The following is a 26,074-nucleotide window of genomic DNA, read 5'->3' as shown; positions in this document are numbered from 1 at the left end:
AGGGATCTGCCCTATATCTTCCACTGTGAAGACAGATGCAAAGAATTCATTTAGCTTCTCTGCAATCTCCTTATCGTTCTTTAGGACACCTTTGACTCCCTTATCATCCAAGGGTCCAATTGTCTCCCTAGATGGTCTCCTGCTTTGAATGTATTTATAGAATTTTTTGTTGTTGGTTTTTATGTTCTTAGCAATGTGCTCCTCAAATTCTTTTTTAGCATCCCTTATTGTCTTCTTGCATTTCTTTTGCCAGAGTTTGTGTTCTTTTTTATTTTCTTCATTTGGACAAGACTTCCATTTTTTGAAGGAAGACTTTTTGCCTCTAAGAGCTTCCTTGACTTTGCTCGTTAACCATGCTGGCATCTTCTTGGCCCTGGCGGTACCTTTTCTGATCTGCGGTATGCACTCCAGTTGAGCTTCTAATATAGTGTTTTTAAACAACTTCCAAGCATTTTCGAGTGATGTGACCCTCTGGACTTTGTTTTTCAGCTTTCTTTTTACCAATCCCCTCATTTTTGTGAAGTTTCCTCTTTTGAAGTCAAATGTGACCGTGTTGGATTTTCTTGGCAATTGGCCAGTTACATGTATGTTTAATCATCCCTGACATGCACAGAGAAGACCATTTTCACGGAAAGACCAAAAGTCTCTTTTCCTGTGCATGGAAAGACGATATCAGGTGGGACATGCCAAAGCTGACCCATGTAGGGTGGGAATATTGCTGGGCTGAATTCATTGACAGTCAGAAAGGACATGCTGTAGCACTCTCCTCCCAAAGGCCGCTTCTGCAGATGCATATGTATTAATCTTGCAATGTCTAATAAGCATACTGGGAATGGCCCACTTGGTCGCTCTACATATCTCCGTTAGTGAAGCATTTCTCGAGAATGCTGCCATTGTGGCTGCTGCCCTAGTGGAATGAGCCACTATCCTAGCAGGTGACATCAGTTGGAGTGAAGCATATGCCAAGGTAATACATGCCTTGATCCACCTAGCTAGGGTGGAGGTTGAAACCTTGTTACCTATGAAAGCTGGATGAAATGAAACAAATAAGGAATCTGTAGTGGTTAAGGTGTTGGACTACAACCTGGGAGACCAGGGTTCGAATCCCCATATAGCCATGAAGCTCACTGGGTGACCTTGGTCCAGTCACTGCCTCTCAGCCTCAGAGGAAGGCAATGGTAAACCCCCTCTGAATACCGCTTACCATGAAAACCCTATTCATAGGGTCGCCATAAGTTGGAAGCGCCTTGACGGCAGTGCATTTCCATTTTTCTTATGAAAAGGCTTAGTTTTGGATATATATACTTTTAAGGCTCTTCTCATGTCCAATGAGTGCCATGCCTTTTCTGTGGGGTGCACAGGCTTAGGGCATAAGGAAGGGAGCACTAACTCTTGTTGACAGTGACAGGTAGATAGAACCTTAGGACGAAAGGAAGGTACAGTGCAAAGTACTACCCTATCCTTATGAAAACACAGAAATTCTTATATACAGATAAGGCATTCAGCTCAGACACACAATGGGTTGAAGTAATGGCCACAAGGAACGGGACTTTAAAGGATAGCAAACGGAGAGGAACTTGACTTAAGGGCTCAAAGGGAGGTTTCTGCAGGACCATTAAGACCTTGTGTAGGTCCCAAGTTGGGCAATGATGGACTGTAGGTGCTGATATCGTTGCCGCCCGAAGGAAACGCTCCAGGAATGGGTAAGAACCCAATGGTTTTTTGGGGAACTTAGATAGGATTGACAACAAAGTCGAAGCCTGGTATCTGAGAGTGTTTGGTCTGAGGCCCATTGTTAAGCCTTGCTGCAGGAATGAGAGGATTTCTTTAATACCTGTCTTACTTGGATTTATGCCTTGTTTCTGAGACCAAGATACGAAGGCTTTCCAGGTGGCCTCATATATTCAAACGGTAGAAGGGCACCTGGAGGCCATCATGGTCTGCACAACTTGCCCCGGAATGCCTTTCTTCAAGAGACGTTGCTGTTCAATTTTCACACATGAAGAGCCAGCCAGCCGGGATCCGGATGGAGAAAATGTCCCTGCGACAACAGATCGTCCCTGAGCAGAATTCTCCACAGGGGAGTGACTGCTAGGTCGATGAGTTCCGGAAACCAAGGTCTCCTTGGCCACCAAGGAGCCACCAGAACCGTTGCCCGTTTGGCTCGGAGGCCACTGGGCTGAGAGAGCATCTCTTCTCTCTGCCTCCGGCGTCTCGTACCTGGCGAATAATCTCTTTACCTGGTGGTTGAGACTGGAGGCGACAAGGTCTACTTTGATTCTGCTGAAGCGTGCCAGTATCGCCTGAAAAGTCAGAGGATGTAGCTTCCATTCCCCTTGATGTACTTTCTCCCAACTCAACCAGTCTGCTTGACTGTTGTCCTCCCCTCTGATGTATTCCACTGTGAGTGACTCCAGATGTTCTTCTGCCCACTGGAAGATGAGTGAGGCTTCTCTCTGGAGAATGGGAGAGCGCATGCCCCCCTGACGATTTAAATGAGATTGGGCAGACATGTTGTCTGTCCTGACAAGCACCGCCCCCAACTGTACGGTGCTTGTGAAGTGTGTCAGTGCCAGGCGGATCGCCCGCAGTTCCAGTACATTGATTGGAAGACTAGCCTCCTCCTGTGACCATGTTCCTTGCACCATCTGACCCTTGCAGATGGCACCCTAGCCTAATAGGCTGGCATCTGATCTGATCACTATACGTGGGGGATCGTGGAACAGTACTCCTGAGCAGATTGGGTTCATGTGCCCACCACCTTAATGACTGATGAACCGTTGGTGACAATAACACTTTCTGATGCTGCCTGGCTGCTATCTTGTTCTGAAACGGTAATAACGCCCACTGCAGGGGGCGAGAGTGATGATGTGCCCAAGGTGTCATTTGGAAAGCTGCTACCATCGACCTGAGCACTGAGGCCAGCTGCATGAGGTCTGCTGATGGGGAAGTCATAAGCTGTGATACCACAGCATGTATTTTGTTGATCCTGTCTTGTGCTACCCATATTGTCCCCTGTTGTGAGTCTATAGTGGCCCCCAGATGTACAATGTGGCGGGAAAGAACTAACTGGCTCTTGTTTTGGTTGATTAGAAAGCCGTGATCCTTCAAGCAGGCTAAGGTGATGTGTAGATCCTCCCAGGCCTTGCTTAACGATAGGGACTGAATGAGGAAGTTGTCCAGGTAAGGTAATATGTGGACTCCTTGCGTCCTGAGGTGGGCTACCAGGGCAACCATGATCTTCATGAATACCCTGGGAGCAGATGACACTGTGAACCTGAGATAACATCTGTGGGGGGGGAAAGAGATGGGGACATGCAGGTAGGCTTCCTTCAAGTCGATTGAGGAGAGGAAGTCCCCTTTTCTCAGTGCCTCCTTGATTGTCAGCAAGGTGTCCATGCGGAACTTGCGGTATTGAATGTATTTGTTCAGGTTCTTGAGGCTGAGTACCGCCCTGAATGACCCATCTTTTTTCATGACAGTAAAGAAAATTGAGTAATTTCCCAAAAATCTCTCACCTGCCGGGACAGGGTCTATTGCTGATATTTGGAGCAGATGGGAAATCGCTTGGAGGGTTCTTGCTCTTTTGTCTTGAGTTGCCGAGAGAGGGGATGTGACAAATCTTCTCGAGGGGGGCGGAAATGTAAATTCCAGTTTCTGATTGCGTATAATACCCATTGGTCTGATGATGTGTCCCTCCAACACTGAGCAAAGCGTTGGAGGCGTCCTTCCACCGGAGGGATGCTGGCGTCAGAATTGGTGTTTGTTTCCTCGTGCCTGGGCTCTGACCCCAGTCTATTGGGAACATATGGTTGACCCTTTGTCTGCGGACATTGTCTGTATCAGAAGGGGCGATTGGTATGGGTATCTCTCACTCGTCCAGACGTCCTAGGATTCAGAAAGGACTGTGACTGTGAATATGGGTGAAAGGCTCTTCGAAACAGCCTTCTGTCCTCCTTCTTCTTGAAGGAGGGCATAGATTTCTTCTTGTCCTTGGATTCCAAGATGCCTGCTAAGGCCTCATCACCAAATAACTTCCCTCCCATGTAGGGTTCTGAAGTGAGGTTAAAACGAGCTGTGGCATCTTCTTCCCAATGACGCAGCCATAGGGTTCTATGGGTTAACACGCCCGCTGCTAATGACCTTGCTGCAAATTGCATGGTGTGCATGGATGCATCTGCCATGAAAGTCACTGCCCAGGAAACATTTAACAAGGATTTGCGTGTTCTGGCAGGGTCCTGTTGTGAGCCATCCAGAAGGTCCTCTAGCTATAAGAGAGAAGCTCTTGCGAAGACAGAAGATGCTGCTGCTGCTCTGATGGAAAGCGCACTAGCCTCATGTACCTTTCTGAGGCCTTGGTCTAGTTTACATTCAGTCGCATCCTTAAGGTGAGCATCTGAGTCCTTAGGATTCAAGGATGGATTTAGAAGATTAACTATGGACTAGCGGGACTTTCAGCTGGTCCATAATCTGCTGTTCCAGTGTATAGATTTTGTTAGCAGTTGACACTGACTTCGTGAACTGCAAAGGGACATCAAATTTGGATTTGATCACTGTAAGCAGTAATGTCGGGAGTTTGAGCACCCTGGATTTAGGCTTTGGGTCTGGACACACTGTCAGGACCCTGGATGCTGATGGAACTGGGGGGTCGTCAGGGGAGTGTAAGCTGAGGGCATCCATTGCCTTGCAGAAAAGGGAGAGGAAATGGGACTCATGGAAGATTCTATTGCTTAAAATCTCTTCCAATTCTGACTCTCCACTTCAATCCTCTTCATCTAAAATAATCAGTTCACTGTCTGGGTCGGCAGGCGTCTCCTCTGGAGGGTGAACATGTCTATCTTGAGTGACAGAGTAAGGGTTAGGTGAATTGTGTGCTGCAGGAGGCTGTGGGTTTGATGATGATGGGATGGCTGAGGAAGAACCCCGAGCTCCCTGCGTGCCACTAGGGAGGTGCTGTATAGAGGGTGCTGTGCCTGATAGATCACTGGCCAAATCCACTAAAAGGGAAGCCCTGAGCTGATCCTTCAACTGTTGAAGCATCTGATCTGATAAATGAAGTTGAAGAGGCTGAGTGTGTGCACAACAGGAATGACATGTCCTTGCAACTGTTGAGCAGGGGGAGAAGAGGGGGGGCTGGGATCCTTCCCCTTCTGTAACATGGATGGTCTGGTAAGAGGCAGATGTGTCTGTAAAACCATGAAATCCACAGGTGAGGATCTGGTAGAAAAAACCGAATCCAAGCCAGGGAGGGCTTGTATGTCTTCTTCCTTGGACAGTGACTCTTGGTCTCTTCTAGTCCTGAAAGTAGAGCTGTATGAGTCTCTCTCCCCCCCCCCCGTCTGCAGTATGATCAGCAGAAGCCTGCCTGGTCTGGCTGGTCTGCCTGCTAGCCATGGGCGCCGCACCATCTGAAGCCACCTTGCCCGCTACGTTCATTGCCTCAGCCACCTCCAGCCTGCCAGAAGGGGGGCGGGCCATGGCCGTCTCCATCTGGGCGTTCGGCACGAAGGAAGGCCCTAAGTCCTGTCTGGGTAACGGTGGTGGCGCTGCTCCTAGTTTGGGTGGGAGCAGCTTGAGCCTCTTCTCCGGCCTGTTGGATTTGTGGGTTGCTTTCCCCATGGTGCAACCGCACAGAGGGTTTTATGGGGGCTGGATGCTACAAGGTGTCTACATTTCTGCTGAAGCTTCGGTGGGGGGAAGGACTGGTGCGCCTTGTTGCGGGTGAGGCCGCGCCGCTGGGTTCGGAGGATCCCTCCTGGGGTTTGTGCAATGAGTGCTGCTTCTGAGAGGCGGGAACGGAGCGTCGATGTGTTGAAAATGCTGCCACTAGATTCCTGTCTCCTCTGTTAATGAGTTCGGTGTGGGGGAGGAATGGCCAACAGCGGCGGTAGTGAGCCGGTCCAGGTGAGAGGGAGGGGCATTAAATCCTCCCGTTAGTGCCCCTAACAAACTTCCCACCCCTGCACAGTTCTGGTGGAGGAAGGGAGGGGAATCCCTTTCTTAGTTTGCCTCGAACGGTGGAAGGGCTCTGGGGGAGGAAAGGGGGATTTTTTTTAAAACGGGGGGAAAGGTAAGGTTGGAAGGAGGAAAAACAAAAACGACGTAAGACCAATACAGAAGACAAATATACAGGCCTGAAGACAGAGCAGAGAGAGCGATCAACCGTTGTGTGTGAAGGCAGAAGAGAACTGAGCTGGGAGCTACACAGAACAGGAAGTTCCTGCAAAAATCAACTGTGCTAGGTGGAGCTACTTATCCACCTGATATCATCTTTCCATGCACAGGAGAATCAAAAGGTCTCTCAGCAGTGAAACCTTTTGAAGTAGCCACAATTCCTACTTAGCCACAGGAAAGTCTCTCTCCATCCCACCCCCTATAGCTCTGAAGAGACTATTACTTTCATGAAAAGTTCACAGAAATATGAAAACTAAAGTTATAATTGCCATGAAAATCCATTTTCGGGAGGCAGTAGTAATAAAGCTGAAATATTGCCCAAAGGTAGGAGAATCATAATCATAATAATCCTTCAAGTTCTATTATTCTAAATGTATCAAATTGCCTAGAAAAAGTACCGATTGTCACCATTTTTCACTCTGAAATTTAAGTTTTAACTTCACAAAATAGCTGTGTTCACATGTAACACTAAGCCATGGTTTAGCACTATGTGGACAACCTGGAATCAGCCCAAAACATCAGTCTCCACTTTCCTGCTGTGTGGCCAGGAAGACAAGTTTCACAGAGTTCAGTTAAACTTCTAGAGAATCCTAGCTTTCTCATTATGTTTGACCAGGGATTCTGGTTTCAAACTCTTTTAAGTTTCATAACAAGCCAACTTCAAGCATAGGTTGTGAAGCTGGTTTGTTAAATTAACCAGACTAACCACGGTTTAGCACTATGTGTGGATACAGCCAAAGTATAACACTAAAATAATTTGGCTTTCATGTGAAATTGTTTTTCATCACGATTGTACAAGAAGCTCATTCAACTATCATAGAACCACGTCAGGTTATTTCTGACAATTCACCAGTAAGAGATTCCAGAGGTTCACCTCTGAAGTATTTACATTATTTTCAGCTAAAGGTAGACTGAAATGAGGATATTATTTCTCTGGAAAAAACTAGTGGTGACTGTGCAGAAGCATATTTCTCCTGCATAGTATGGAACTCTGAAATGCGTTCAACCTTTTAGAAAAAAAGTATTTGTCAAATGAGAATATTTTAAGCTCCAGTTTAAAATATTTCTGAAAAAGCTATGAATGCATTTATTTAGTCAGTATCAAGAAAAAGAGGATCAAGTGAATGCAAAAACAAAAAAGGCTACTTTAATAGCTTTGTATGAAGCACTCTAATAATTGCATCCAGAAATAACACATTTTCTAACTTTTTCTAAAACCCCTCATTACTACAGATGGAGGCTTTTTTGTGTCTTCAACATCACCTACTTGTAGTCTCGCTCCCAAAACTTGACAGGTCTGACATAAGAAGTGATGAATATTGCACTTCCCAAAAAAGGGTTTAGTGGAGTAGAGAAAAATGCAGACACAACTGCTTGGACAAACAGCATTGCAGAATCTGCAGGGCAATAAAGTTAAGGATACACTCACTGTTGCATGATTTCTTTGTGTCAGGGCAGGATAAGGCCCTTCTCCAAGCTTCCCTTCTGAGGGAGGCTCAGAGGGTCGCAACAAGGGAGAGAGCCTTTTCAGTTGTGGTTCCCATCTGTGGAATGCACTCCCCAGTGAGGTCTGCCTGGCACCCTCGTTGACATCTTATCGGCACCAGGTAAAGACATATTTTCCCCCAGACTTTTGATAAAGCTGATAGTTTGCTATTACAGTGTTGCCAAAGCTTCCTATCACTGTTATGGGGGTGGTGTTTGTTTTATTGTTTTGTTTTTATGGTATGATATATTTATTTGTATTTTTAATAATGTTGTCAATCACTTTGAGACCGTTGGGTAACAAACGACTAACAAATCCAATAAATAACAATAACAGTAACACCAACACCACCATCTAGAAAGAACAAACAGTACCAAAATCTACACTTGGCAGCTATCACGCACAAGACTAGAATAACTTGCCACTGTTCTTGTTCCAGAGACGTGACAACATTCACACCACAGTGGAAACTGATCTGAGTAACTGATATCAGTCTTTCCCACCCATGGTGACCAGCATAACCATCCTCTCTAAATCAGATAAGGGCCCCACCATGGTTTGTTTAATAATATCAAACATATAAGATCATCTTCATTTTTGAATTCATTTACTTTATATTTTAGTATACTTTTATAATATATTTAGGTTTTGGAATGTCTTTTCTCTGTGACCATATACAGACTGAAAATATTTGAGCTTCCAAAAGGATACGTGGTACAGCAAAGGGTTGGGCAAAAGCATGGAATGCAGATCCCCATGTGATTTGCCAAGGAGCAATATAAGTGTATACAAACTTCAATTTGTAGAAAAGCTCCCAAAGCTAGAAAGAAAACAGAAGAGAACATACATAAGCAACATTAGTCATGAATCATATACTCTTGACACATGTATGATTTCAGTTTCCCAGGAGGAACTTTAGATGCATTACCAAATCTCTTGAATCACATGTGCTGGCACACGGGACAAATAACTTCCTATAATTTGGAAACTTAGAAGTATAACTTTGGAATTTTTTTGGTTAAAATATGCATTATGTATGTCATGGTAGATCAACTGATTCAGCTTTGGGTCATAAATCATAATATAAGTGCCATGTTCTGTCAAATTTGCACATTAAGTCTGCACAGAGTCTGCTGTGGAGACCATGTCCAAGTGCCTGGAATCCGTGAGTGGATGGATGGGAAGGAACAGGCTGAAGTTGAATCCCGATAAGACTGAGGTGCTACTCGTGGGAGACAAGGGAAGGTTGGGAGATGTTGACCTGGTGTTCGATGGGGTGAAATTGCCCCTGAAGGACCAGGTCCGCAGCCTTGGGGTTGTTCTTGATTCCAAGCTGTCCATGGAGGCTCAGATTTCGGCAGTGAGCCGGGCAGCTTGGTATCAATTGCACCTCATTCGTAGACTGCAGCCCTACCTTCCTGCTCATCAGCTCCCACTGGTGGTACATGCCCTGGTCACCTCTCAGTTGGATTACTGTAATGCGCTCTACGTGGGGTTACCCTTGAAAACGGTCCGGAAATTACAACTTATACAGAATGCTGCGGCTCGACTGCTTACAAACTGTCGCCGCCGGGAACACATCACCCCAGTGTTGTTCGACCTACACTGGCTTCCAGTTATTTTCCGGGCCCAATTCAAGGTGTTGGTATTAACCTTTAAATCCCTATACGGTCTCGGCCCAGTTTATCTGATGGAGCGCCTCCAGCGCCACCAACCATGCCGCCCAACAAGATCAGCCACACAGGACCTTCTCTCAATCCCGCCAACTAAAACAGCTAGGTTGGCAGGGACAAGAGAGAGGGCATTTTCAGTGGCGGCCCCCACTCTCTGGAACTCCCTCCCGTATGACCTTTGACATGCCCCTTCCCTGAATGTATTCCGCCAAGCTTTGAAGACCTGGCTCTTCAGACAGGCCTTTGGGACTTACGGGGAGGGTTAAATTTTTACGACGAATAGCCTACTACTCTGTACTGGAACTGTTTTATTGTTTTATTGTTATATTGTATTTTATTATGATGTAATGTATTGTTGTTAAATTGTACGTCGCCTAGAGTGGCCATTGGCCAGATAGGCGACCCACAAATTAAATTATTATTATTATTATTATCCAAGCAAGTGGAGATTCTCTATTCCACAATGAATTAGCTTTCTTCCTAGCTGCACAGCATCGGGCAATAGGATAAAATATATTATCGGTTGTGACAAAGTGTCAGATTTTCCTTCAAATGACAACGGAAAAGGGAAGAGAATTTTATATTATAACAATGGTGTGAATTCCAACATTATTAATAATACCAAAAATTCAAGATCATAAGTCAAATTCGTAAGATTATAAGACTACCATCAAAAGTCAAACTAGGGGCTTTTTCTAGGTTGCCTTTCAAGACTAAGGAAAAGATGGCTATGTCAACTTCAAGATTTGCTTTGCATCTATAAAGACAAGAGAGGTTGCCATCCCATTTTGATGGCATGGAACAGTTTATTTGACATTACCTTGCTGAAGAGTATTGACATGAAGAACAAGTCTAGCAGCATAGTCTCCGAGAAATGTTTGTAGTCAAATGTAAAGAAAAGCACTGTGAAAATGACAGTAATGTACTGGTAGGTTGGGTTGCTGAAAGAGGAACGCAACAGCTTCATACCAGCAATAGTAATGATTAAAGCACCAAATCTGCAATGAGAAAAGATATTTGTCAAGCTGATAGTTTTGCTGCTAAATACATCTGCATCTTGAATGTTCTGAAAGATTAATAGTTAAAGTGATAATTATATTTTTTCACTTTGCTAGCATGTGCTTTAATATAAGACCACCATCCTCCATAAAATTGGTCTAATCCCCTTTTAAATCTGTCTAAATTGGTTGTTGTCACATTCAGTAGCAGTGAATTCCATACTTTAACCTATGTCCTATGTGAAATACTTCCTTTTGTTTGTCCTGAATCTATCACCATTCAGTTTCATTGGATGACCCCAAGCTCTAGGATTATAAGAGAAAAATTTCTCTGGTCACTTTCTCCATACCATGTGTTTTTAAAAACCTTTGTCTTCTTTGCTTGCCTTTTTTCTAAACCAAATAGTCCTATTGTAATATTTTCTCCTAACAGAGTTGCTTCAGCCCTCTGATCATTTTGATTTCCCTTTTCTACAACTTCCACCTCTATAATTTCCTTGTTGAGATGTGACCAGAACGGCACCACAGATTTGCATAAAGGCATTATAAAATTGACAGATTTATTTTCCATTATTTTCCTAATTATCTCTAGCATGTAATTCACTTTTTTCGTAGTTGACACATACTGGGTCCATCACAATCCCAAGATCCATTTCCTAGTCAGGCACTGCCAGCTCAGACATCATCTGAGATTATGGTGAAGTTAGGTTATTTTCACTCAATGTGCTTAATTTTACAATTATTCTCATTGAAATGCATTTGCCATTTTATTGTCGATTCACTTAGTTTCGAAAAGAAGAGAGACAGGCTCTGGTGTTGGTTGTAGATTTATTGAAATGCTCTATGCGTTTCAGAAATGCTTTCCTTCCTCAGGAGCTAAAAACATTCAAACAAACCCAAATTAGGGCCAAAAAAGACACCTGGAAGAAATTTCCCTGAGACAGTTAAGGAGAAGGAAACCATAGTTATCAATTTATCAATAAAGATTTATCAGAAATAGAAATGAGAGTATTGGAAAAAGGTTTATCATTTGTCCCCACTCCAAAACATGACCTAGTACAGACACGGTTCGATTTGATTTTTTCGAAACATGAAATTGAAATATTATTTCCAAAAACAAGATACTGCATGCCAGGATCCACAATCAAAATTTAGACTCCCTTCTACATTCATGCCACCTGGACCAACAGATTGAGCCATTCAGATATGTGAATGACGAATTCTTCAACAACTTGAGGTTCTAGAAGCAACTGAATATACGCCATAGTATAATATGACCAAAACAGAAATGGCTATGTTACAACAATTGTCAAAGAACGCTGATACTGTCATCAAAAAAGCAGACAAGGGGGGTGCAATTCTCATCCAAAATTGTAAGGACTATAAGACTGAGGTACTTCGCAATGACAGGACCAGATTTCATATGTGCCAATCACATCTGATCCCACCAAAGAAACACCATCAAGAATATTCTGGAGGAGGGCCATATTATGGGTTGGATCAGCACATCATACAAGGAACAACACATTCCAACAAGGAAAAAAGGAGGGAAACAACAGAAGCAGCCAATGTGGCTTCACAAAAAGCTTAGAGATGACCTGAAAACAAAAAAGGACACATACGGGAAGTGGAAAGAAGGCCAGGCCACAAAGGAAGAGTACAGGCAGGTATCATGGAATTCCAGGGATGGTGTCAGGAAGGCTAAAGCTGAGAATGAGCTGAGGTTAGTGAGGGATGCTAAGAGCAACTGGACATCATCCATGTGGCCACTGCACATATTGCAAGTTCACTCAAAAGAAAAAATTCTTTGTTAATCTCAACACGGGAAAGCACATTCAAATCCAGGATTTCTTCACCTGGAACTCTGTAGCAGTGATTTATCTGATCTCCTGTCCTTGCAATCGGATCTACGTTGGAAAGACATTGAGACCACTGAAATTTAGAAATGGGGAACATCTCTGTAATTTAAGACATCAGAGGTTGGTCAGATGCTTTGTTGAGACACAACATAAGCCAAATGATATTACATTCTGGGCCACTGAAAGAAGTGTGGGCAATTATAGACTACTTAGTAAAAGAGTTATTCTGGCTATCTCTCTGAAAAGCTTGGGACCTCTAGGGTTAAAAAAAATACTTGGATTTTTCTGAGTTTATATAAAATGAGAAATAAGGTTTCTATATGGAAATTGGTTTACTGTCTGTGACAACTGTATATTTGAGTTATTCACTGTAAGTACTAGCTGGATCAGTATAATTCACAAATGAAGTGATTGCACAGCTGAGCTAACCTAAATACTCAGTATGAACACTAGCAGTTTTCGAGTTTGATTCATGTTCAGTGTGGGGCTTTGGTAAAGAATTTTCATTGCTTCGATAGAGCCAAAGAAATACAGCTCCACAGGCTAGTATAGGGCAATGTTTGTTTATGTTTCTGGGTGGAGGAGCTTTTTAAGTTGCTTTGTAATGGCGAATATAAGGTTCATTTAAGCCATATGTTATGGTTGTATAACATGTTAGTTTAATGTTAGTGATCAGGGATGTAGCATTGTTAATTAGCTTAAAAAAATCAATTTTTAACTGATTTATATTGAATGTGGTCTTTAAAAGTGTTATGCTCATGTTCATGACCACCGTGTTGTCTCCATGACACTAATCTGGGTTTGTTTGAATGTTTTTAGCTCCTGAGGAAGGAAAGCATTTCTGAAACGTATACAGTATTTCAATAAATCTACAACCAGCACCAGAGCCTGTCTGTCTGCTTTTTGATCTTCATTTGGTGCTTTTTCCCTTTTTGTTTCTGTTACCTAGTTTCGAGACATACTTTTGGACTTCTTTGCAATACTTTTTTTTTTTAATACCTTGAACTATTTGGTGCCATCAGCTAACTCAGCCACCTCACCAACGGTGTTTGAATTCTAAATGTAATGGTTGGTGGAGTGGGTTGCCAATGATCTGCAGCAATGATTAATAAACCTTGTCCCCACCCTCCTTGAAATGTTTCTGCAGACACTCTTGCAGCTCACTGCTCATCTCCAACATCAGATCATTTATGAAGTTAAAAAGCCATGGTCCCAGCACAGATCTTTGAGGGACCTTGCTTTTTATATCCTCCTACTGCAATTATTCCTACTCTCTGCTGCCTTTTTTAAAAAACTATGTAACATTCTATAAAAAGACCTCCCCTCCTATCCCATGATGGCTAAACTTACTCAGGAGCTTTTGGTAAGGAACTTTGTCCAAAAAAAATTGAAAGACCAAGTATACAGTCATCTAGTGCAGCCTTCTGATGGCTGAGTAAAGGCTACTTTAAGTATTTCACACAGGATTTGGATCTTATGGTTTTACCACAGCAGCTTTAAAAATGCTCTAAATTAGCATTTCCCAAACACTCTAGGAAGCTCACAGTGGCCATTCTCTGTCTTTCCCATCAATTCTGACTCTTTGAGAATTATGCCCTTTTGCCTCTTTAGAATGACAGACTGCAAGACATGCTAGGGTATTTTCATTCCATTTGAACATAATTTTACAAGAAAGGTCTATAGTTTTTCATTCAAATGGCATCTAGGAAAAGAGGAATATAAACTGAGAGCATTTGCTGACGACTTGATAATTGTATTAGAAAATCCCTTGGAAGGAATTAAAGTATTGATGGATAAACTAAAAGAATTTGGACCATTAGCAGGATTTAAGATCAATAACCAAAAAACAAAGATGTTGGTGAAAAATTTATCGTTAAGGGATCAAAAAGAATTAATGGAGAAGACAGATTTTAAAATAGAAGAAAAGGTGAAATATTTAGGTATTATTATGACAAATAAAAATTCAAAGTTGTTTCATAATAATTATGAAAAATTATGGACAGAGATTAAGAAAGATTTGTTAAAATGGAATAAATTACAGTTGTCATTAATGGGTAGAATATCTGTAATAAAAATGAATGTATTGCCGAGAATGATGTTTCTATTTCAAACAATACCTGTCATATCCTCTGATTTACCTTTTAAACAATGGCAAAAAGATATTTCTAAATTTGTTTGGCAGGGGAAAAAACCAAGAGTTAAATTTAAATTATTACAAGACGCCAAAGAAAGAGGAGGACTGGGATTACCAAATTTGAGACTTTATTTTGCTGCTTGTAGCTTAGTCTGGATAAAGGAATGGATTGTACTGAGGAACAAAAGACTATTGGATTTGGAGGGCCACAACCTGAAGTGGGGATGGCATGGATATCTATGGTACGATAAAGTAAAAGTGAATGTGGATTTTAATAATCATTTTATAAGACGTCCTTTGTTGAAAATATGGAATAAATACAAAACAAGGTTTTTTTTGAAAATACCACTATGTGTTTCAAGTCAAGAAGCATTTTATAGAAGAGAAATGGCTGGAAAAGAGAAATGGTTAACTTACCAAGAATTATTAGAAAATGTACATGGAGAATATATAATGAAAGAGAGAGAACAACTAACAAAGGAAGGATATAGTTCTCAATGGTTTGCCTATTTACAATTGTTAGAAAGATACAAAATGGATAAAAAATGTATGGGTTTGAAATAAATAAATCTGATTTTGAAATAGGTTTGTGTACAAATGATGAATGTATAATTGCAAAAATGTATAAATTTTTATTGAAAATGGACATGGAAGAAGAACAAGTAAAAGAGTGTATGGTCAAGTAGGCAAAAAATTTTGGTTATAATATACAAATGGATCAATGGGAAAATATGTGGGAAAAAGGTTTGAAATTTACATTATGCTATAATCTTAAAGAAAATTTTTATAAAATGATGTATCGTTGGTACATGACTCCAGAAAAGTTGTCAAAAATGTATAGTAATGTTTCTAATGTATGTTGGAAATGTAAACAACAAGAAGGATCTTTTTATCATATGTGGTGGTCGTGTAAACAGGCAAAATTATTTTGGGCACAGATAGGTAGGATGATGCAAAAAATCTTAAAGATAAATATTCAGTCAAAGCCAGAATTTTTTTATTGGGTGTTATGGATAAACAAAAGGAAAAGAAATATGGAAGAATAATATTATATATGATTACGGCAGCAAGATTATTATATGCACAAAAGTGGAAAATGGAATTAATACCAACAACGGAAGAATGGCTATTGAAATTAATGGACTTAGTAGAGATGGACAAATTGACATGCCTTCTCAGAGAAAAAACGACAGATACATTTCTTAAGGAATGGAAGCCTCTTTTGGACTTTTTGTTGAAAGAAAAAAAGAAATGATGATAATGGGATTTGACGATTAATTAAGATAGACTATGGAAAAAAGTGAATTTCGTATGTTTTAGGGGACAGGTTTGATATATATTATATACTTATAGCTGATCTGTGACAAATCGGAAGTCAAGTTTTTCTTTTTATTTTTGTTGTATTGTTTTTGTTGTTTGATTTTGTTGTGTTTGTTTTATGAAAATTTGAATAATAAAAATTATTATACAAAAAAAATGGCATCTAGGATTTCAGAGATTTTCTCCTCCAAAGATAACCTAGGACTAGCATTTCCATATTTAAAAAGTGAAATGCTTTAAGATTCTATACTGTATTATGCCTGTGGTGGTGCAACTTCTGACAAATTGCCTGAGCTACTGTGTTCATGAATGTTCCAACTAATCAAATAAGCTATCAGAAAATCTGCAGTCCAGTGTCTGTGAAGGAAAGTAAAAGTGTAATTTTCATAATCAGCAGATGAAAGTGATAAACCTGTGTATGTCTACTGTACTACTTCAGCTACAGACAGGGATTCACATGACTGACTATTTTTCCATATCAAAAATTCTTCACATATAAAATACTTGATGTCAGACAGAAGGGTTCTCATCTTGCATTGCTGGCTTTACTCCAGTACAATTTTCCCCCTCCCAGTGAGAAAGCATTCAGTTAAGCAGATTTCCACCTGAAGTTGGACATGATGAAATAATAAACTTGCATCTTTAAAAAGAGCAGAGAGAGAGTGCAAAGTTCTGCATTTACCTAGGATTAAACACTCACACACGGGAGGAGATCCCAGAAAGAAAAGGAACCGAGGGAGACCCAGAGATAAGATGGCTGGAGAAAGGGTGCACTGAATTAAGAAACCTTAACCTGAGGAATGGGTAGATGAAGGAGGATGGGCCTAAAGAAGTGTAAGCAGGGAACTGAGATGAGAAGGTGGCTAATGAGAAATGGGGCTTTGAAGAAAATCATAATTTTATATCATTGTGACCCCACCCTGGGACCATCTAGTGAAGGGAGGGTGGTAACATTAATATTAATGCTTAAGGTAAAGGAGAGACTATATAACAATAGGAAAGAAGAGACTGGAATAATCAAATCACTGGGCAAACAACAGAGACACCACTCTTTTCAATAGGCCTTTTTAAAAAAAGAACATAAGTAATAAAGTGCCATATGTGCTCTTTCTCTACTTACTCTGTATCCAGTCTTTTTGGGCTAGCAATAGCTTTTGCACTGCTACTGAGCTCATTGAGGACTATCAAAGGGTAGATAATATTCTTCTCCACAAAAAGAAGCCATATATGAAGTTTCTCAAACCACATCACGTGTGCAGCATCTAAGGAGTCAAAAAGTACAATATGGAATGCAGTAACTCATGAGGCTGGAGAAAGTATCAGCAAACAAATCAAGCTCAGTTGTGTCAACCTCCCCCCCCCCATCCCTCCAACATTACAGATAACATATCTGAACTATTTTCCATGGGTAAAAAGTTATACATTTACTGCAAGAAACTAGGCTTTCTATAGAAGACACAGTTTTATTGTACAAGCATAATATATTTAATTACATTTAGTGAGAAAAAAATCCATAGTGAATTGCCAAAAGCGAAAGAAGAACTGGACTACTTACTGCGGACTTCAAATTGATAGTATTCCCTGGTTTTCAACAGTGGGTGAGAAAAACAGTGCCAAGGGAGCTGTTTCCGAAGTTGAGGCAGTACATAATGAGTCATAAAGCCGACTGAGCCCACCAATGCGTACAAAACATAGCTCAAGACAGGCTAATGGAAAGTTTTAAGAGGAAAAAAAAAGATTCAGTCTCAAAAGCAACCAACAGCAACTCCTTTCAGAGTTGTGTTTCTCCATTTCATGTGCAGAATGGTAGTGCTGACTGAAGGGTGTGTTCACCACCAGCTGTTTCCCCACCTCCTCAGGATATACCCCAGGGGTATCAGAAACCCTGGGTGCAACCCATGACTTTTCAGCGCCTAGTGAAGACGTTCCTCTTTCAACAAGCCTTTTAAGTAGAGACCTTATCCCAGTCTGCATCTGTGTTGGAACTGCTTATTCAGCTGTTTTTCAAGCTGTTTTATTTTAATGTTTTTATGATGTTTTAGAGTGTTTTTAGTGTTTATGTTTGCTGCCCTAGGCTCCTCCTGAGAGAAAGGGCGGGATATAAATTGAATTAATAAATAAAAAATCTGTCTCCAGCTGGTGTCCCTGACCAAGGGTCCGTTTGGAGTTTTCTTATGGGGAAAAAATCAGTATAATTAAGTGAGGCAATAAATTCCCCGTGTTTCTATTTGTGGTGAGACAGATTGACATTACAAGGAATACTGTCCCTGCAAGCCTGCCCGTAAGATATAGGCAGATGTGTTTACTAACATTTGACTGTTGTAATTTTCCTTCCAGCATTTGTTTGTGGCAAGCAAGAGTATTAGACAAACGTCCCACTGCATTGCACTGTTTAACATCCTAATTTCTTCATTTGCTCAGGTAATCAGATCCATTAGTTTGGTCTGTATAAGCTATGCCAGCTATAGCACAGTTACAAGAAACTCCTGGGAGACACATGGAGAATTGAAGGATCTTTTGCACCTTCTGGCTAGCCCCCTTACCCCCATACAGTTCCTCAAGGATGAAAAGTATAGCACTGGGAAAAGAGGCTTAAAGTCAAAAGAAGTCCTAAACTAGAAAAAAATATCCTGTGCAGCTGAGCAAAACCAAACACTGTCAACATTGAAAGTGTTTGGGTTTGTTAAAATCATCAATATTGTCCAAGAGGCAGATACCAAAGAAATTGTTAAGGATATATTTGAACATAAAAGAAATAAACAAGCAAGTTACCTGCAATACTGTGAAAACTGTGCTGACATGAATTGCAAAATAAAGTACACCAATGACTATGCACACCACAAGATCAGACTGCAAGCGTTCACTCTAGGAAGAAAGAACTATTATAAGCATATTTTTTACCAAGACAGTTCCAGAAAACTGTTGATCTCTTCTGTTAGTTTACTCACATTAGTCATTGTCTACAAACTATGTTTTAATCCCCCCTCCAAATGAACTCAAAACCTTGGCATGATAGCTGAAGTAACATAATATTCTCTTATTACTGATCTAATATAAAGGAAGAGAATCACCATTATCGTAATTGTCAGCCAGAGGTACTTAAGGCATCACAAACACCATCAACAGATAATTCCCTGGACACTTAAATCATTCATTATTTTTCCAAATTGTGGTATTTGGGGCCAGAAGTGTCCTTGTACTATCAGTTTTCTTAGTATGAAAAATAAAACTACTTAATTCAGCAAAACACACACACAAAACAGTCCTGTTTCACTTGTCCCTTAAAGACATGGATCTGATGCATAAAATTCTCTGTAATGAGAATTTTCCAGTTTACTGTACCAGAAATCTATAGTAGAAGTCCTATTGCTTATCCACAGCTGTGCTATCACAAGTCTGGTGGTGACTAAAATAAACCTCATCAAATCCTTAAGTACTACATTCCTCCACGTCATTTTAGGGCCATGGTAACCTGCCATGTTGTACTGAGATGATCACCTTTTGAAATTTTGTACCATTATTGAAACTGAATATCACAAAACCTTTATGCAGTACAAAAAAGCCACTTATAGTACAAGTCAGTGTACTACCTCATAAGGTACAAAAGATTCAGCCACTTTACAAAAGTATTAGCATTGAGTCCAACCCCTTGCTCGATAGCCTTATAGGGCTCTTCCAAACGTACTGTGCTATGATTCTATGATTGTAAAAACTGCCACCCTAAATGAGCAACTGCTGGGGCATTTTGGGAGTGGCAGCTTCCACAAACCCATTTCCATGTACGTCATAAGGTCCATGGATGAAACAAGCTGGATCTGTTGAGAAAATCACATTCATAATTCCAGATTGTTTAATCTTACTGACTTTGCTAATGCTTACCCCTCTTCTGGTTCCCCTGAAATGGGGACCATTCATTATATCATAAGGTACAAGGCTGAAACTAGTACCATTTGGTAGAGATCCCCTTCCTACATCAGAAAATATCCAGTCTAACTGCTTTACATAGGACCAATCCCAAATCAGACCATTTAATATCATCCAAGCGATAGCAATTTCCATTGTACTAAACTGGAAGTATGCATATTTATTATGAAATTATGAACTATCTTTGCAATAAAGTCAAAGAAAAATATTATATTTTGGCTTCAGGAATACTTTTTTGTATTTTTACCAGTTATGCCCCCAAGGCAAACTTTCTATTCCCCATTCATACTGTCTATCATTTCCCAGTCATTAGGTAACTTTGCAAACTAATGGCACATGGAGTGAAATGCCAACAGAAAACTGGTTAGTCTCCCTCATTATAATCTGTTATTTCCATTAGCACTCTGGGATGTGTATTTCTATTTCACCATCTTCATGAGATGTCACTACTCCCAAACAGATACCACTAGTTTCATCCATGAACTTTATGATTTAATTATTGGACCCAGAAAGAGGATGCCTCAGCAGTTGCTCATAAGACTGGCAGTTTTTGAAAAGCTAAACTCCAAAAACATTCGAAGTATTTAGGTTCCCAATATTTACTACTCAAATTGGTCAACATACGTATATAAATTTGAAAAAATGAGCCAACTTACCACTGAATTCCTAAGTTTTTCAGGTAATGGGTCTTTAACTTCAGACAGTGGATCCTCTGGATTTTTATCTTCCGAAGTAGGGAAAAGTTTTGATTGCACTAAAGAGCTAAAAAAAATGTTTTCTTTGTAAAGATTGTGCATTGATTTTAATCCAAGAGGAACAACTAATTTTCTAAATTAAAAGAAAACTATCAGATTGTATTTGCCCCTTGTGTCCCTTTGTGAAAAGTGTCTCCATACTGCATCACACACTCAAGGACCCATGACATTCACAGGACAACATTTCACATGACATTTGCAGTCAATGAACTACCTGTGGAGAATACTCCATCTTCCAAATGATAAAAGCTGGGAAAATATCCCTACAACAGAAGTGCTACTTTCAAGAAATGCGCAATTTGCCACAGTTAACAACCATGCAGGGATGAAGACGGTTCATCATGTCCACCTCTGTGGTCAGGAAATTTTTACCATGCCTCTGAATTCCCAAATTCCTGACTGGGTGTTGATGTGCGATGTAATTCTCAACATCATGCAATTAAATACTACAGACTGAATTTCTTTCATGGTAGGGTGCCATTTGATAAATGGTCACCTGGATCCACATGCTCATGGTCTCACTGAAATTAATGAAACTTAATGAAATTAATGTGAAAGTACACTGCACTGAAAACAGATACTAATAACTCACTGTCAAGCATTCAGTTGCCCTGTACTGTCCAAAATTGTTTAAAATGCTCATATAAATTTATTTCAACACATTTATTTCTTATTTGATCTCTCAGAGGCTTTTGACACTATTGATCATGGCATCCTTCTGAGCCAACTTAGTAAGATGGGTATCGGAGGCACTGTTTTACCAGGGTCATTTTCAGATAACAGCACTGGGTGATTGTCTTTCAGCCTCCTGGCAATTGTGCTGCGGGGTGCCGTAGGGTACCATCTTGTCCCCCATGCTGTTTAACATCTATATGAAGCCCTTGGGAGCGGTCATCAGGAGATTTGGGGCAAGGTGTCAGCAGTATGCTGATGATACCAAGCTCTATTTCTCTGTAACATCTGAAGAGGCCGTGCAAGCCCTGGACCACTGCCTTGACTCGGTGGTGGGTCAATAAACTGAGTCTGAATCCTAGCAAGATGGAGGTGCTAAGGGTTGATGGTTCCAGAGTTCGGATGATTGGTCAGTTGCCTGATTTGGATGGGGTCGTACTCCCTCTAAAAGGGCAGGTTTGTAGTCTGAGGGTGTTCCTGGATCCATCTTTGTCACAAGAGGCCCAGGTGACCTCAGTGGCCAGGAGCGTCTTTTACCAGCTTCGGTTGGTAAGATAGCTGCTGCCGTCTCTGAACCAGGATAGCCTGACCACTGTTGTCCATGCACTGGTAACCTTCAGGCTGGATTACTGCAATGCAATCTATGTGGGGCTGCCTGTGAGGTTAGTTTGGAAGCTGCAGCTGGTGCAAAATGCAGCGGTGCAACTGCTCACTGGGGCAGGGTATCATCAATATGTAATCCCGCTGCTGAAAGAATAGCACTGGCTGCCCATTACCTACTAGGACAAGTTCAAGGTTCTGGTTTTGGTGTACAAAGCCTTATGCAAGCTTGGGACTAGAATACCTGAAAGATCATCTTATCCCTTATATACACAGTTGATCACTGTGCTTTAGAGGTGAGGGCCTCCTGCAGATAACCATTTTATCAGGAGGTCCGTTCCACACAACATAGGAAGTGGCACCTACCCTGTGGAATTTCCTCCCCTTAAATATTAGACAGGCACCAAATGTGTTATCTTTCTGGCACCTACTGAAGACCTTCCTCTTTCAACAAGCCTTTTAAGTAGATACCTTATCCCAGTCTGTGTTTGAATTACTTTTTAAGATGTTGTTAAAGTTGTGTTGTTTTAATATGCTTTTAAAGTTGTTTTGCTTTAATATATTTTCAAGTCTGATATTTTCAAGATATTTTAGAATGCTTTTAGTGCTTTGATTGCCACCCTGGGCTCCTTCTGGGAGGAACGTTGGGATATAAATTTAATAAATAAAAAAATAAAAAATCTGCAAAGTTCTTAAATCATGTAGTTCAGGGCAAGCAAGCCTGGGGCCCTCCAGATGTTGTTGGGCTATAGCTCCCATCATCCAGATGGCTCATATTGATGGGAGGTAAAGTCCAACAACATCTGTAAGGACACAGGTTAGTTAACAGATTCTGGCTATCTGAAGTTTTTAGGTCCTTTGCTCCCCATGACATTTTCAGAACAGATTCCTTTTTCCTTGCACAAATGGACTATTCCTGGGCAAATCATATGATTTGCACTTCTACTCTCTCTGGACAGATGAATGAATCTGTTTAGAATTGCAACTTCTCAGCAGCACTTAGCACCTGACAGAAAATCATCTCTTTCAACAGGGTGGCTCTTGCAGTAACAAATGACCTAATGAACAGAAGATTCCTGATCTCATCCTATACTATAAGCACTTTCCATGAAAAATTACCAATGCAGTGAAGAGATATGTAGCTCAATCCAATGTATATTTGCTCAGAAGTATGACTCATTGAGTTCAATTGGACTTAATCACAAATATATATAGGATTGCAGGCTTAGGTTCTAACAAAACTTTCTCTGACACCATAATAAAACTTCTACATAAAATACTTACAACAGCACAGAAGGATCACTACTCTGTCTGCTGAGATGATAGGATATTGCCACTAACATACCACAGAATACCGAAAAGAGCACTGGAATATGTTGACCATCCCAAGAATCCTGTGGACATATATATGACATCACCAAAATTAGAGTCCGTGGAAGAAAAAAGTTAAGTTTTTAAGGCTACATAATCAGTGATCTTAGATTTTTTTATGTATTTGCAAAATAAACAGTAATACTATTATTAATTAGTTTAATTAATAAATTGCATTCCTTACCTATTCTTTGCCATGAGATACAAGGGCAGGTTACAACCATTTAAAAATACAATATTAAGATCAGGTAAAATAAAGTACAATCAATGTCAAAAGCTGATCTCAGGTGGGTAGCTAGCTCCACCTAGCGGTTGAAGGCAGAAGAGTGCTAAAGAGTTTTTTTTTAACAAGGACTTCCTGCTCTGCTCAGCTCCTTATTTCAGTTTTTGATAACAAGCCAACCAACAGGAGGAAAGAACAAAGAGAAATAATAGGAACCATCGACATGAAACAGGAGACAACAGCACTCATACCCTCTCTGCTGTAGGCCTAAGATGAAAAATACAGTGATGGTGGCCATGAAATCAGCTTTTGACATGCACAGAGAAAACCGTTTTACAGTAAGACCAAATGTCTTTTCTCCTGTGCATGGAAAAGCTGATCTCAGGTGGGGCATACCAAAGCTGACCCATGTAGGGTGGGAACATTGCTGGGCTGATTACACTAGTGATCTGGGAGAACGTGCTGTAGCAATCTCCTCCCAAAAGCTGCCTCTGCTGATGCATATATGTTAATCTTATAGTGTTTAATAAAAGTATTAGGTGCGGCCCATGTAGCTGCTCTACAAATCTCTGTGATAGATGTGTGGCGTGAGAATGCTGCCGATGTGGCTGCTGCCCTAGTTGAGTGGGCCAGTATCCTGGCTGGCCGGGCTAACTTTAGAGAGGCGTAGACCAGTGTGATACATGCCTTGATCCACCTAGCGAATGTGGACGAAGACACTTTCTTCCCTAAAGATGCTGGGTGGAAGGAGACAAACTATCTGTCTGAGATGTTTTGTTTTAGAGATATACACTTTCAGGGCTCTTTGCACATCCAATGAATGCCACACTTTCTCTGTGGGGTGAATGGGATTAGGACAAAAAGAAGAAAGTACTAGCTCTTGCTGACAGTGGAAGGTAGACAGTACTTTAGGACGAAAAGAAGGGACTGTATGTAGGACTACTCTATCCTTATAAAACACACAGAAATTCTTGTCAACAGACAGAGCATTCAACTCAGACACTCTCCAGACCGAAGTAATGGCCACAAGGAACAAGACCTTAAAGGATAAGAGACATAGGGAAATTTGACTTAGGGGTTCAAAAGGGGGCTTTTGTAGGGCCATTAACACCTTGTGTAGATCCCAAGTTGGGTAACGATGGATCGTAGGAGGTGCCGATGCCGTTGCCCCATATAGAAAATGCCTGAGTAACGGATGAGATCCCAGCGGTTTCTCTGGAGATGTAGACAGAACCGCCGAAACGGCTGCAGCCTGGCATCTGAGAGTGTTTGGCCTAAGACCCAAGGACAAGCCATCCTGTAGGAAGCAGAGAATGTCATTTATACCTGCTTTCCTTGGAATTAAACCCTTCTTTTGTGACCATGTTGAGAAGGCCTTCCATGTAGTCTCATATATTCTAATTGTGGAAGGGTGTCTTGAGGCCATCATAGTTTCCACCACTTGGGCTGGAATGCCTTGTTTTAAGAGGCATAGCCTCTTAATCTCCAGACATGAAGTGCCAGCCATCACGGGTCTGGGTGAAGAAGCTGTCCCTGCGACAAAAGGTCTTCCCTGAGGGGAATTTGCCACGGAGGATTGATGGATAGATCTATGAGTTCCGGGAACCAGGGTCTCCTTGGCCACCAAGGAACTATCAGTAGAACTCTTGCCTTTTCGGCTCAGATCTTTTGATGTACCCTGGGAATGATCAGAAGAGGGGTGAAGGCGTAGTGTTGTTCTTGGGCCACTGGGACATCAGAGCGTCTATGCCTTCCACCTCTGGTGTCACGTATCTGGAGAAAAATCTTTTCACCTGGCGATTGAGGTGTGTGGCAAATAGGTCCACCTCGACTCTGCCGAAGCGTCTCACTATTTCCTGAAAGGCCAACGGGTGAAGCTTCCATTCTTCCTGATGCACCTTCTGTCTGCTGAGCCAATCCACTTGGCAGTTGTCCTCCCCATTTAGGTATTCCGTAAGGATCGAGTCCACATGTGTTTCCACCCACTGGAACAGCAGGGCAGCTTCCTTCTGTAGCTGTGGGGAGCTTGTGCCTCCCTGACAAATCAAATATGATTTGGCCGATACATTGTCTGTCCTGAACAGCACTGTGTCCAACTGTTTGATCTCCACAAAGTGCCTCAGGGCTAGCCAAATAGCACAAAGTTCCAGAAGATTGATTGGAAGTACTGACTCCTGTGGTGACCAGGTCCCTTGTATCATCTGGCCATCGCAAATGGCTCTCCAGCCTGTCAGGCTGGCATCTGAGGTGATAAGGGTCCGGGGAGGGTCCTGGAACAGCACTCCCCTTAGTAGATTGGGTTTGTGTGCCCACCATAGCAGGAAGCGAAGGACCACTGGTGAAAGTACTACCTTCCGGTGATGCCTGGCTGCAATGTCGCTTTGAAAAGGTAGTAGCGCCCACTGGAGTGGTTGAGAGTGGTGACATGTCCATGGTGTAGTCTGATAGGTTGAAACCATCAACACCAAGATACCTGCCAGATGCATAAGATCCACCAAAGGTGAAGACAGGAGCTGTGTGACAACTGTAATTATCTTGTCTACTCTGTCTTGAGCTAACATTATGAGTCCCTGCTGTGAGTCTATGGTGGCCCCCAAATGTATTATACGGTGGGCTGGACAAAGCTGGCTCTTGGTTTGGTTGACAAGGAAGCAGTGATCCTTGAGGCATGCTAGGGTGATGTGCAGATCTTCCCAAGCCTTGTGGAGGCAAGGAGACCGGAGCAGAAAGTCATCCAGAAAATAAAGACATGGACCCTCTGCATCCTGAGGTGTGCCACCAGAGCAACCACGATCTTTGTGAATACTCTGGGGGCAGACTGTAGGGCATGGCCCTGTACTGGAAGTGATCCTCCCCCACCGCAAACAAACTGGAAGTAAAGTCTG

At 41.6% G+C, this 26,074-nt stretch overlaps 1 protein-coding gene across 3 annotated transcripts in view; it reads right to left on the bottom strand.

Annotated features, from left to right (window-relative positions):
- Nucleotides 1-26,074, bottom strand: part of PCNX1 (pecanex 1) — a 159,877-nt gene that overhangs the window by 26,348 nt on the left and 107,455 nt on the right. For all 3 annotated transcript variants that reach the window (XM_061611183.1, XM_061611185.1, XM_061611184.1), the window contains 8 exons: nt 22,880-22,989; nt 20,225-20,330; nt 18,417-18,509; nt 17,200-17,350; nt 16,765-16,906; nt 10,154-10,331; nt 8,372-8,480; nt 7,442-7,571 (listed from right to left, as the gene is read on the bottom strand). In XM_061611183.1, coding sequence (XP_061467167.1) covers nt 7,442-7,571; nt 8,372-8,480; nt 10,154-10,331; nt 16,765-16,906; nt 17,200-17,350; nt 18,417-18,509; nt 20,225-20,330; nt 22,880-22,989 — 1,019 coding nt within the window. The remainder of the gene's footprint in view (nt 1-7,441; nt 7,572-8,371; nt 8,481-10,153; nt 10,332-16,764; nt 16,907-17,199; nt 17,351-18,416; nt 18,510-20,224; nt 20,331-22,879; nt 22,990-26,074) is intronic.

Source organism: Rhineura floridana, chromosome 2, assembly GCF_030035675.1.
Source record: "Rhineura floridana isolate rRhiFlo1 chromosome 2, rRhiFlo1.hap2, whole genome shotgun sequence".
Taxonomy (NCBI): domain Eukaryota; kingdom Metazoa; phylum Chordata; class Lepidosauria; order Squamata; family Rhineuridae; genus Rhineura; species Rhineura floridana.
Note: the sequence above shows the minus strand (reverse complement) of the source record. Positions and strands in the feature narration are given on the sequence as shown.